Raw genomic sequence first — 14,805 nt, forward strand, 5'->3', positions numbered from 1 at the left:
CAACATGTTAATGCCCATCCAACTAGACCGAGGCTATCCTTTTATAATTCTTCAGAAGCTTTTCCCTTTTTTTAATTACTGTGAATAATTTGATATAGGCCATAGCTTGGTTATCTTGGAGGTAACATCTTGGGGATAACCAAAGATAGTATATTAACACATTTCAAAGCAAAACCTTCACTTTTTATATTCATCTATTGTGAGATTGATTGATTGATTGATTGATTGATTGATTGATTGATTGATTGATTATCATCAAATCAGTGCCAACACTTAGCAACCACACAGACAGATTTTCTCCATGATGATCTGTCCATAAACTGGTCTTTCAGGACTCCCAGTGGTATACCCATCATTCTTACTCTCTGCTTCCTGTTTGTTGTAAAGTGACTATTTGATCCCATGACTCCTAAATTTGCTTAGGTGCTTTTGATGAGGAGTTTTGTCAAAAGATTTTTGAAGACCTTAAACCATAAGCTCTAAAGAATTATCTTTACTGATATACAGTTTTGGAGACATGGTATAGAAGTGGGCAGCTCTAAATGAGAATAATTATCTGGGTGTTTTTCACTTTGTTCTAGGCCACTTAGTTAATTTCCAAAGACTTGGGAGAGAGGGCTAAAATCTGAAACTAAAATCTAATGTTGCTTAATTGACTGAAAGCAATATTAATGAAAATACTGTATTTTTTTTTCTCAAAAAGCTTTAGTCTTTTGCAGCAGAAAGAATGATCCACAATATTAGTGAAGTTGGCATATTCATTAGGAGCTTTTTCTCTATTATGGGATCTAAAATAGCATCAGGTAATAATTTCCTTGCTAAAATTCACAAAGGAACGTGAATTTAGCTTGCTTCATCTTTTAATTTGCCCGATTCACTTTATAAAGGGCTATTGCTCCTACAACATAATATTGCTATATAATTAATATATATAAGGGCCTTTTGCGATGAGAAAAGGAGAACCTATGGAAGACTACTGCAGGATATGGTTTGAGGGCATTTTCTCTGTCCATAGCACAGTTGTCCTTAAAACCACAGGGGACAAGACAGACTCCAGTCCACTAAGCTGAGAAATCTGTACCAGGTTTGAGCCACCACCCAGTGCTGCTAGAATAAAATCTTACCAAGCACAAATGCTTTTTAAATCGAACTCTGCAGGTTTGCTGTTCATGCTGGCAAGGGGCAGAAGCAGAGATGGCATGCACTGGATCCTGTCCCTTGATTGTCTTTCTGGGCTCAGGGCAAGAGTAGAAAGCAATAGACATCCATCCCCTGTGTAACTGGAAACTTTGAAAGAAGATGTTCTATTGGGATGAATAACATGGCTCAGTCAAGAACTACTTTTCTTTTCTTCTACCTCAATGTCTTGCTGCTCTTCAGTTTAAAAAGTAAGCATTAACTCTTTTTTTCCTGTCATTGTTTAAGGGCTGTGGGCAAGAAAAGAGCTGAACTATTCTAGCAAAGATATCTGAAGGCAATTTACATATTTTAATTTTAAATATCAAAAGGGATGCTCCCTAGTTATATGAATCCATAGACTAGATGGCTTTGAAACCATTGGAGTTCAAGATGTTTAATCCGATAGGAAAGAGTTTTGAAGAAACGGTACTTCTGGAATACTCGAACAGACATAATTGTTAAACTTCATTTTTTTAAGTAATGTATGCACCATTATAAAAGCTCACAGTTTTTAAAATAGTTTTTTAAAAGGCACCTATGTTTGTGTGTGTCTGTGTGTACCTCTCTCTCTATATCCTTCTGTATTCCAATTGACTAACATTTATTTTTGATAGGCTTCATTCTTAGGTTTGTCATAAATTAAATAAAGTAATAAAACATTACAAAAAGCCTCCCTCAGAAAATAAAAGACTTTTTTTTTTAAAAAAGCTTCAAATATCTTAGAGTTGGTCTCACTTTTGTAAACAAGACGTTCCATTAGGAGGACAAAATAAGCGTATGCATCTTTTTGTTTCTGTCCTTTTAGAGAGCCTTTTGAATAAACTCCTGCTTTACAGGAGAATATGTTTATAAAGCTTTCCAAACGGTCTTTCATCATTTTGTCAGAAGGATGACAGCTATGTACAAGATGTAAAAAATAAAAAGAGGTTAAACTGGCAAGATTGATGTGTGTTTATGAAAGAAAGGATCTGTCGAACAGGTTTGGAAACTGCATATGTTTGAAGAGGCTGTTGTGATTTGTCCCTGTCGAATGGGAATCTTAATCAGAGAAGCTCACAGCAGCTGCTGTTAAACAAGATTTGGCCTTAGCGTACAATGCCATGTAATCTGGGTCACCTTCTGTTGCTGAATCCATCAGATTGTTGTGCTGAACATAGATTTATAGTTGAGTATAAAGCAGATGCTAGGTCCGGTTAGCCACGGACAACAAAATAAATCAGTAGGAAAAAAACTTGAAACAGGGAATATGGGTCTGGGTAACTTTTTGAACAGCTCTCTCCTAGAAATGACTTAGTGTCCCCATGGCTGATATAGTAACCTGGCGCTCCGCTTTTATCTGTTTGATGAAGAGTTCTGTGTTACCAAAAAGTTTTGCATCTTTTTGTTTCCATCAGCAGTGATTTCCCAAAGATAGTAAGGGATCTCTAAGAAGAAGTTAAGAAAAAGGACAATCATGATGAACTTTTCCATGTATGTCTGTTTTGTAACTTTCTATCTTTTTAATTCTCAACTTTTTAAAGAGATATTTTAAAAACAATTAAAATACTTCCCATTCACACTTCTCTTATCCAATCTGTAATTCTCAAATTTACCTGACGTCTCTCATGTTAAGACTGAAAAGAGTTAACATTCCCTTCCCTACAGTTTCTGAGACACTCAAAAGTTCAGTAACAACATCCAAGGCACTTAATTTTTGTTTCTGTTTCTTTTTTTAGTTTATGTTGTGTTATTACAATGGCTTCCATTATAATCCTCAGAAGTAAAGCACCGCAGGTTATTCTTGTATACAATCAATAAAACAAAGCAGTTCTTGCCCTTGGATTTGCAGTCAAAGAGACATGAGATAGAATGAAAAGAATACGGGGAAGGAAAAAGCAAAAAGCAAGTTCAAGCATGATTTCACAAAAGTAATTAATAATTCTTATATAATAACCAAATAGAATAGAAACTGTTTATGGGAGAGGAAGAACCCAGTGTTGCTGATATGTCACAGGATTTGAAAGGTGGTTGGAAAAGCCTTGCTTTCAATCTTTTTTTTTTTTTTTTGCTGCAGCCGGCTGAAGTTGTTGTGGCCTGATGATAGTTCATAGAGAAGTGAGGTTTGTATTAGTGAAGACTGAAGTGAAAAGAGCAGAACTACCACCAGGATAGGGCAAGGACAAGACTTTGGGATGAATGTCTAGGGCTTCTGTTAGAAGAATGAGCATATAATATTACCTTCAGAAGCAGATCCTTCTCTAAGACTGTTAGTCAGAATATAAAATTATCTAAGCCCATCACTGGGAAAGAGCAAGGCCTTATGGTGGGATGAGATGTTGAACACTAGTGACACTAAGCCTCTGCTTTCCTATCATTTGAACATGTGTGAAAATTGTTTCGGTGGCACGTTATATTTATATAATTCAAGTGGACCAGAAGCTTCAGGCTGTGGGTGCCTACTTTCAGTATTTAAACTCAAAACCTGTGGACTTCCCTTAGCTTTTGCCAGTGCTCAGGGAAGATGAATATGAAGTGAAAAACTGTCTGTAAGGACTTTGGTTTGATATAGTAATCATGCCTTCAACTGAACTGTCATTAAATTAACCCATCCGTCTTCCAAATATTTCAGAACATTTTATGGAACAATTTGGCCTGAGGGAAAATGTTTAAACTTTCCTTGACCACGTGCAGTGGACTCAGTCCAGATTGGGCCACATGACAATTACTCATTGAGAAAAATCATAAGGGCATTTGCAACTGCATCTATAATTTATTTGGTAGTTTAATCCATTAAAATGGTTCTCTCTGTATGCTTTTGGCTAAGTAGGGATTTTGACATAACTCTTCCCAGTCCATGTCCTAAACTTTGCTGCCCATTTCTTTTTCCATCATCAGGCCAAAGGGAGCAGGTAAGTAATATGAGGGCATCTTCAGAGAGGGTGCACTGAAATTATTATTCTTTCAGCATTGGTGAAAATCTTAATCTATAATAGGCATTTTAAGTCTATCAAGGATTGAACTCACATCTTTCTTTAATGTCCCATCAAAATGAGGGGCTGTATATAGTATGGCTGCTACTTGGCAGCATGGCTGTGTTACAGACGCTGCTCCCAGGTTCGGCTTATGGTCACTCACTCACACACTCACTGCCTGTTGAGGCACGCGGATCTTGTCAGCCCCCCTTGCTTTCTACCTGGGTTTCCAGATAGGTGCGGCTGGAGCAGACAGACACACAGCCCTGGTCAACAGCGGGGAATTGGGGAGACACACAAATCACTTCCAACCGAACACTGAGGCACGAGAGGTTCTTTGTAATACACAGAGACCCAGTGAATTTAAAGTAACAGCAAAACTTTACTGGTTGCAAGGTATATTTGCTCTTCCTCATACACACACACACACTTACCCACGTCCTTCCCAACTAGGCTGCCAGGCACTAGCTAGAGGGATGGAAGCCGCCAAGTCTGGATGACTCAGATGACCAAGAAGACTCAGATGACTCAGATGACTCAGAGTGGGCGGGCTTTGGGACCCCTTTTATCCCCAAAAGTACAAGTTGATGGGATTGGGGCGAGGGCCTCCATGTGCTCAGGCCCAACCTCCTCTTTCTGGTTCAGGTCATGTGCTCAGGCCCAACTTCCTCTTTCTGGTTCAGGTCCTTTGTTTTTTCCTTAATTTTCCTTAATGACTTGCTTCCTTCTTATCTACCTCCCTGAAGGGATCCCATAGATAAGTTTCCTGGCTTTTGCCTTCTCTGCTTACGTGCCTGCTTCATCTTTAGGTTATGGCAGCTTCAGCCTAGTCTCACAGCTGTGCCATGCTTTAGATTCAGAAAAGTATTCCATATTCCATAGGGCATGAATACAACAGCTGATTACAACTCTTTAGTAGACACATCTTCTTGTTGTCAGCTAGGCCATATAGCCCCACAATCCTGGGAAAAGATGCAGTTGGTTTAATGAGTTGCTGACAAGTGCTAGTGTCCTGTTACAGGTTGGCATTAGAGGTTGGTCTACTATCCAAAAATCTGGTGACTTTCTAATGCTCTATACATAGTGAACATTATCACCCCTAACTTCCTGTACATGAAGTTTGTGTTTGCAAATATGAGTGAAAGGACTGCTACTAGAGGAATACTGACAGAACATATTAGTCAAGAAGCTATTGTTGGAAATTAGGGTTGGACTATAGGATAGTCCAACTATAGGATCATAAGGTATACACCTGAAGCAATGGGACAGTAACAGTTGTTACTATCGGTGCATAGTATGTCTTTTCCTACAGAAAACACAATGAGAAATGTATCCAGGAAAGCATTCAGTACAAACATATAGATGTGAATCATGGTATGAGTTGAAGGATTGATGTATAGCACGAGGATGGGCTACCTGTAAACTATGGGCCCCTTTTGCATCTCCTCTGAAGGACCACTAAATTTCAGCAGACAAATCTTGAGAAATTTCAGGAACCTGCTTTGTCAGTATTCATGTAGTAACAATCCTTCCACTCATTTGTGTAAATACAAACTTCATTATGGAAAGCTAGGGATAGAATTTTGACTAATTTTAGTATGTCTAGAGCATTAGAAATCCATCAGAATTTTTTGAGCAGTAGAGCAAACTTTAATGTCAGCCTGTACCATGAGATCCATTTTTAATATGCCTTTCTTCTCTTACAAACTTACCTGCTCCTCTTTGGTTTCCTTATTATCTTTCTCTGAGTTAATATAGGCAACCAGCCGAGCATTTGGTGAAATTTTATATGGATTGTATCACTTTACACTGTAAAAGGGAAGAAATGTCATCATTAAATTTTTCATATGCAGTATCAATAGCACATAGAAAACTGGTGTGTCTTTTTAATCTAAGCTGATGATTTTTAAGCTTTCTATGCTCAGGAATATGTAGAAAAGCATTCCACAATGACATCTCCACCTAACAATCTGAAACAAGAAAGCCCAAGAATCTCATATTTTGCAATATATTCGAAAGGTATTATCTTTCTCCTTCTCACTCTCTTTCTCTTTCCATCACATATAAAACTTAAAAGAAAAATAAAGAGAGTCATGGTGGTGGTGCTTTTAATATGACTCACCTTGGATCAGAGCAAAAGAGAGATCCACCAGTTTAAGACTGTGCATACAATTGTCATCTTTTGAATTGGCCATTGTAATGGTGACTTCAATATAACCTTGATGCACCTCCATTAGCAGGCAATAATAGCTATTTCTGTGCTGTGAAAACTCTCACCAGCTAAGGTCAACAGAAAAAAAAAAGATGCTCCTAAAGGCACATGGACAGGCTCAGTTTTTATGATTAGTTGGCACCCCGACCAGATTATTTGTCTGGCATCTCTTTGGGCATGCGTGGAAGTGCTTTCATGTTCCAGCAAATGTGAAATACAGCCAAACTTTACATCTGGGCACATTTGTGAACATTTTAAAGTGTTCAAGAAGGCAATTGGAATATGTTCTCACTGGTTCTATTTCCTGTGGAGGGGAACTCAAAATAATATATAATACAAGGATATATTTATTGGTTGTGAAAGCTGATGGTCCCTTAAAATCACAGCAGCACAGTTTTCCTCTTTGAACAAAAGGTGCGATATGATTTCCTAACACCATATTTTCTCCAGAGGACAGTTTCTGACACTCTGCAAAACATCTAATTAATGTTTAATTATTGTAGGAGGATAAAAGGTCAATTGAGAAAGGGAGATGTACTGCAGTTGTTGCTCTGTTTGGTGAGCATCCCTTGCTTGCAAAGAAGATGGAAGGAACTGTCTGCTTTCCATCAGAGGCACCATTGTTTGGTGATGAGGTCCTATGAGTGCTGGTGCTTCAGTGAACCCTCATTAGCTGACAGAGAAAGAAGTACCAGCAAGGCTGATATTCTGAGGACCAGGGCTATTCCTGTAGGGAAACTGCCTGGCTATCAGAAAATGTTTTACCCTCAGTGCAAATGAACACAGCCTGTGTCCTCGGGTAGCTTCTCAGAAAAGAAAAAGAAAAAGAAAAAAGCAATTTCTTGTGTATTAAACAAAAGTGCCTGGATAATGAGCTAAGTTGTTATTCTACCTCTTTGCTCTCACTTTCATTAGTAGGTCCCCTCATGAGTACATTCAGACCTTTCACACAGGTCCCTTTGTTTGAACCCAGCTGGAGACAGTGTTTTAGCATCCTACTAATGTAAAAGTTGATTTCTTCAAAATGGAGTTAGTTCAAACAAATAGGGCTTTTGAGCAATTACCTCAGCAGGTGGTAGCACCTGGCTAACCTTGTCATGCTCAGGCCTGGTTAATGCTTGGATGGAGATCTTCAGGGAATTGTAGGGCTGCAAACTGGACTGAGAAGTCATAGAAACATCCTGCAATAGGCAGTGACAAACCAGTCCCATGCTGTTCCCAAGACATTGGCATGGAGGAGTCCATGACGTCACCAGAAATTGAGCGTGGCTCAAAAGAGACTTAACTGATGTCACCTTTTTTGAGCAATTCACTCAAAATGATTTGTCCTGGAATTACTTTGGGTTACTATAAGAATTATGGAAAGAGTCACAATTGTCATCTCTTCTTAACTCTAAAACAAGACCAATCCTTTTGATATCCTCAGACTGCAATGCCCATCATCCCCAGCCAGCATGAACAATAGTAATCTGTAGCCCAACAATATCTGCAGGTTCATAGATTTTCTGTCCCTGTTTGAAAGAATATTGTCTCTTTGTATGGAAAAGGTGGGGGGGATGAAATTTTAAATGAGAATTATTATTCTTCATCTGATTGTTTTTCTACACTTTACACATTCAGTGAGGATGGGGGGAAAAAGTCTCTCTAAATTTATTGAACAAGTTGCAGCAGTTCCAATAGGTGGGATGGCAATAACTACTGGTGATAATCATAATTATGAAGAAGAAGAAACTTGTGACAGTAATAATGATTATAATAATAGTAAAGTTAACAATAACTATGAAGGAGATGTAGTTTTAAAGCAAAGACCTTTAGCATAAGGTACTTAGGGTGTTGTAATGCCACATCCTTGCTACCAGTGTTTCAATACTTTACATATTCTAAAATATTTATTCATTCGATTTATTTATTCGATTTATATAACCACCCATCTCACTTTTATGTGACTCTAAGCAGTTCGCAATAAAACAAGAACACAAAATACATAATAGCAAATAAAAACACATAGCAGCCGAGCATGATCTAACCTATCATCCATACAACCAGGAGACAGGCTCTAACCCACACCCAGGGCCCCAGGCTTGGGCACAAAGCCAAGTTTTCAAGGCCTTATGGAAAGCCAGCAGGGAGAGGGACAATCTAATCTCATGGGGGATGATGTTCCAAAGGTGGGTGCCAAGGCAGAAATGGCTGTCCTTCTGGGTCCTGCCAGCTGACACTCTGTAGCTGACAGTACCCAGAGCACGCCCTTCCTGCCAGATCGGATAGGACGGGTAGAAACAATTGGGAAGAGACAGTCCATAAATAACCCAGTCCTATGCTGTGAAGGCCTTTAAAGGTGACAATCAGCACCTTGAATTGCACCTGGAAGCACCCTGGAAGCCAGTGCAGCTCACGGAGCAGTGGTGTCGCATGTGCCGAGTAACTGGCACCAGTGACCGCCCACGCCGCTGCATTTTGCACCAGTTGAAGCTCCAAATACTCTTCAAGGGCAGCCCCACATAAAGTGCATTGCAATCTGGAGATCACAAGGGCATGAGTGACCATAAGCAGCCCCCCCCCCCCGGTCCAAGAACAGGCACAACTGATGCACAGCCCTAAGCTGTGCAAAGGCCCTCCTAGCCACGGCTGATACATACTCTTTGAGCAGGAGCCGTGAGCTCTGGAGGACCCCCAGATTGTGTACCAGGACTGTCTGGGGCAGTGCCACCCCATCCAGAAGCAAAGAAGGAAGGTCCTTGGAACCAGGAGTTCCAAAAATCCAGAACCACCTGGTCTTGCTTGGGTTGAGCTGAAATCTGTTGCACCCCATCCAGGCCCCCACAGCCTCCAGGAACTGAGATAGTCAGTGACTTATCAATGATACTAATTTAAATGAATTTTAAAATAGACTTTAAAATCAATATGATATCCTTGCTACCAGTGTTTCAATACTTTAAGTATTCTAAAATATGTATGTATGTATTTATTTGTTCAGTTTATATAACCACCCATCTCACTGTTATGTGACTCTAAGCAGTTCACAATAAAACCTCCATAGCATCACCAGGTGGCTTGGTGTGGAGTTATAAAGTTGGGTATCATCAGCATACTCACCCCAAACAGTCAGATGACCTCACCCAGCGCTTCATGTAGATGTTAAACAGGAGTAGAGACAGTACTGAGCCTTGAGGCACCCCATAAAGGAGGGGCCACAGGCTGGATCTCTCCCTCCCCATCAACACCAACTGGAACTGACCCCAGAGGAAGGAGGAGAACCAACACAACACCATTCCACCCACCCCCAACTCCCAGAGCTGATCCAGAAGGATATCATATCGATTTTAAAGTATACTTTAAAATTCATTTAAATTAATATCATTGATAAGTCACTGACTATCTCTTTAGGCTGTGAACCATTCTTGCCACACATATAGGAAAGAATAATTGTAAGTATTCCTAATGCATTCTCTGCGGTGTTCAAACAACAGTCTTAATCAGTCACAAACGGAGCAGCTGCATTTGTACAACCTGCTAAGATTGCTTAGTTTTAACTATGATTATATTTTTTGCAGTCGCTACTTAGTGTGTTATGTGAATCCAACCCACTTAGTTTATTGTTCAATGATTTATGAAAGCCCAGTCATTGTTTAATTTGGTACCATGTTTTGCATTACAGTGACAATCCTTATAGGAAGTGTGGACTTCAACTGGCTGGGGAATTCTGGGAGTTGAAGTCCACACATCTTAAAGTTGTCAAGGTTGAGAACCACTGCTATAGATCCAGTTCAAACTCCACTTAGCCACAAAGCTCCCTAGATGATCTTGGGCCTTTCAGTAGCCTTAGGCTACTCTTCAATATTAGGTTCCTGAGGATGTGCTGTAAGTGGACTTGGTACCGTCACTGAAGAGCAAATAGCGATCTTTATGGGAAGTTTTTGCATACAAGTAAACGACTCCAAAGGTTGCATGTGTGTTTCTGTTCTTTCTTCATATTGTGTCTGTCTACAGTAATGGACTTTTCACGGCCTGGGAAAGAGGATGGCAGTTTGCAAAATACAGAAAAGATTTTGTACTTTCTTCCCATATCAGAGAATCAAATAGCAATCTGCCCACTGCTCTGAGAGGCAGTCAGCAAGAGGATCAAAGAATCCCCATCTTAATGAATGTACTGATAAAAGGGGTGCTAAAGTGCATATACTGAGTTTCCAAGGTTAATGTCAGGCATTAATTTCAACCTAACTAGCACTTAAATATTTTTAGTAAATTCATCATATATATATGTATACACACACACACATATATACATATATATATGTGTGTGTGTATATACACATATATATATATATATACACATACACATACATTATATACACATACATACAGTTTTTTATTAAGAAATTTTATTATAATAGTAACATCTAATACAAACTAAGCTTTAAAGAAAGAAAAGAAAATAGAAGGAGTAAAAAGTGCAGGGAAAAAGACAGAAAAAAGAAAAGTAAGAATATAATAAAGAGAAATATATAAAGAAGTTACTTCCAACCTTCATCACAAGTATAAACAAATTTAGTAACTCTTCACCCTCTCTAAAGTTACATTTATCTCTTCATCCCATATCCCATCCTTTATTTATAGACAAATCCATAAAACATCATCTTTTCAGTCCTCATGTCAGCAGAAAGTCCAAAAGGGGCAGCCAGAAGTAACAATATATCTTATTTTATCTTTGGTCAAATAATCCAACTTTATATTCCTTCCTTTTACTTCTAACAGTCTTAATCTTTAGTTTGTTCAAATATTGTCACAAGATTTTATTTTTCTTCATTTTTTCTTTGTCCCATTGCACAGAGTTCTTCAAGTCTTTAACAAGCCTCTTTTGTAAATAAAGTAGGAGAAAATTATCCACGTTTGCCATTTGTATTTCCTTTTTAAATTTTAAAAGCTCATCCAGTTTCTCTTGTAGATCCAGTGAAACATCTTTTCTAGGTTATTCTCCTGGTCTGTCAATTGTAAATCCACTTTCAATACCATGTCTATCTTGTCAGATAAAATTGTTCTACATCTGATATTTCTTCAATAACATTTTTTGGACATAGTCAGTCCATAGAAGTAGGCATCATTACTGACATTGTTGATATTGTGGCCACTATTTTCTGATTCCATTCTTCAAAAGTCTCCTTCAATATTTTCATTGTCATAACCATTTTGCAGGCCTATATATCTTTCCTCTACCTAAAATCTTTAGTCCCCTCTAGTGTCCAGTTTTTGAAAACATGAAATTATTTTGTATCTTGTAAAAACCAAAACAGGACCTATTTCCCACAAGAAGTTGTTTGTACTTTATAATTAATTCCAAAATCTTATTGTGAAAGTTGCAATATTCCAATTTTATTTGAACCATTAGTCTGTTTATAACTTTCTAAAATCAAATTCTTGTTTAGCTTTTTGCTGTTTATTTAAGATACTTTAAATTCCTAAGTTTATGATTAAAGTTTTCTTTCATTCAGGATTAGAAACAGACTCACCTGGCATTTTCAAACTTGTCATTCTAAAGGTCTCTAATAGCTTAGAAGTAGTTAATAAGCAATTTCCAAAAGTGATTAGAAAGTGAGGTTTGCGAACGTAGTGTCCTTTAAAACTCTCTGCTGTGGTTACAAGCAAGATGGTTAATCTTGTCTCCTGGCACTCAGCCCCATGGAAAGACTGCTGTCCTGTAGTTTCCTTGCAAGGAGCAGCCATCCAGAGCCCATGTAGGCAATATCCTGTCCTCTCCTTATCCAGAGAGGTTCCAAGGAACCGGTCTACACACCAGTTCCTTGGTCTTTGCCAGGGTCATCGACTCAACTTTCACAGAGCAGTTCAGCATACCTCCCCTGGAAGCTCCTGATTCAGTAAATTCATCACTTTTAACTGACTGAGAATTGATTCATTAAACTTACTGAAGTTGCATATTACCAGAATATCAATAACTGCCTTTTTTATTCTTTTGAACCCAATGGGATGTTGGAAAGATATTATGTAAAGAGACTTAAAACTTTGTCCATCACAGGATAACTCTCTGAGAACAGAACAGAATAAAACAGACCAGAACAGAACCAAATTTAATGTCCAGGGGAGAAGTCAGCAATAGAAAAAATGAATTTAAAATGGGCTGGATCAGGTCAGAGACTATGGAAAAAAAGAAAAATTAAAAGAAACTATGCATATACAGAACACCCACTGATGGTACATAATAGGAGAACAGAAACATCCATAGATTGTTAGATTAGATTGTAACATAGAAGAAAATATAGATACCTTCTAGGCCACTGCTGGGTCCAGGGCTGGGAGAAAAAAAAGAAACCAGAAGCCATGTGCTGCATGGTCTCCCTTCCTTATTAAGAAACTACAAATATGAGAAGTATTTCCAAACAACACCTGAACAGAGGGGAAAGCTTCCTTTTTCCTTCTTTTCACTTACTGTTGTGTTGGTTCTATTGTTACATGTAAAATGCAGCTTCAGTGCAATATTTGAAGAACATTGGTGAAATGAAAAAAAGAAAATGACAGGATTCCTATTTTCCAGAAGTAGTGATAACTGTAACCGTCCTTCTCATTTTCTGTCTTGCTTACCTCTATGTTATTTATTATTTCTAAGAGGCAAGAAAAAAGGAGAAGTAAAAAAGCATTGCCCAGCAGCCTCTGCTATAACCAAGAAGCCAGTCCTGTGTTCAAGAGCTGAACCCTCTTCGAGATTTGCCGTGCAAAATGTCTTCTAACTCCTATAGAATTTAATCTCATCCAGCCTGCCATTAAACCTTTCAACCAGCAGGGACTCTAAGGAGCAACTCCTCTTCCCCCCATTGACCTACTAAGACCCAAGATACACTTTGAGTTATGAACAAACCACTTTTCTTTGCTAGCTGGCATTCAGAACCATAACACTGAAAAGAGGTCCCCTTTGCTCCTTGCATTAAAACAAAAACCATAGACATCTACCATCAGATTTATGCAGATACAAGGATAACTTTATGCAAGAATAGCCGCTGAACCCTGTGGCAATAAATCTTACACCCCGGTCCTGAGAGGCACCTGGAGGCACTTGGAGAATTCAGCCCCTGTCTGTCACCCAACAGCCAGGCAGGCTCTTTTTAAAATCCAGTATATTTTGAACCTCCATATATTCACACAATTCAACAAGATTTGTTGTCGTGCCAAAGTCACATGGAGCAGTTTCCTCTCCCCTCTTCATGGCTCTGCTTGAGTTTTTTGCACCTCCGTCTGGCTGGCCCTGATTCAAATCCAGGTCAGCTGCTTGTTGGGTTCTGCAGCCACATTCTGCGTCTCAGCCGCCACACACTGGCTGCACCTCACCCTCCTGACCTGAATTCTCTCTCCAGCTGACACGTTGGATTGGTTCCCTTCACAGGAGGAACTTGCCAATCCACCTCCCTTGAACCCAAACTGCAGGCAGGCCTGCCAGCAGGGTACGCAGCAGGAGGACAAGCTTGTGCATTCTCCCTTCATCTCTTGCTCATAAGTAATCTTTCTGTCACTCTCCCAACTGGAAGGCTTTGTCTGTTATCCCCTTTTGTCTTTGTAAGCTGCCTGACTCAACCAGTAATTTTTCTTGCACTTTAAAGCTTTCTTCCCATCTCCCTTACTCTCACGTGCTCTTCCTGTCTCATTTTAACTTTCTAACTCCTATTTATTTCCTCAGGTTGCTTCACCAAGTTAACCCCTTCTTTTTCCTAATCTCCCAAATAGAAGAAATAGAGTCCCTATATCTGTATGATTTTACACTTACAGCTCAACACTTTCTATAATTTCCCAAACTCAGTTTCATTTCTTCTTCTCACCTTTCCAGGATGACCTCCCTCATCCCCTCAGAAGGACCCCAACTCTTTCCTTACAGACTCTGTGAGCTAAGATGCCCCTTATCTCACCCTATGAACCTTATTTCTACTCTTACATTCCTCTTTCCTACATCCAGTAATTACAAGGACTGGCATTCAAATTTGTAGCACCCAATGAATTTCCTTGCTTCTTGTAGCAAACCCCTACCACTGTGCAGCGCCTTCACTCATTTCCCCAATTTTATTGCAACCCCCCACTTACAAAATAATAGCAAGAAGCTTGAGATAAGAGACTGAAGACAGGAAAGGATATTATATGACTGAGCAGAAAGTCTAAATACCAGATACAAAAATCAACAGATGATAAAGATATACAATGGGTATTAATCATAAATGCACAGTATCCATGTATGAGCTCTAACATTTTGGGGCCAGAATTGTAGTGGAGGATTATTGCTGTCAAAGCCTTACTTGAAAACTAGCTAGGGATATTTGGTTGCTCACTATCAACTATATCAAGGCTCTTTTCTTACTTTCCTAGGATGAAACTCCACTGAGAACCAAAGAATTTACCTAGTCTGAACTGATAAAGAACTTTATGATAAGGAGAAGAGGTTGCCCCTTGATCTGAGCAATCTTAATTTTG

The 14,805-nt window shown here is 39.0% G+C and overlaps 1 protein-coding gene across 3 annotated transcripts in view; it reads left to right on the top strand.

Annotated features, from left to right (window-relative positions):
- The first annotated feature begins 1,161 nt into the window (after window positions 1–1,161).
- The window catches only part of CRB1 (crumbs cell polarity complex component 1), a 119,804-nt gene continuing 106,160 nt past the window's right edge, over window positions 1,162–14,805 (top strand). For all 3 annotated transcript variants that reach the window (XM_088153677.1, XM_088153678.1, XM_088153679.1), the window contains exon 1: window positions 1,162–1,388. In XM_088153677.1, the coding sequence (XP_088009803.1) occupies window positions 1,313–1,388 (76 nt within the window). In that variant the 5' untranslated portion in view covers window positions 1,162–1,312. The remainder of the gene's footprint in view (window positions 1,389–14,805) is intronic.

Source organism: Python bivittatus, unplaced genomic scaffold, assembly GCF_059951505.1.
Source record: "Python bivittatus isolate LINGU-HERP-01145 unplaced genomic scaffold, Pbiv_v1 ctg000700_np1212, whole genome shotgun sequence".
Taxonomy (NCBI): Eukaryota; Metazoa; Chordata; class Lepidosauria; order Squamata; family Pythonidae; genus Python; species Python bivittatus.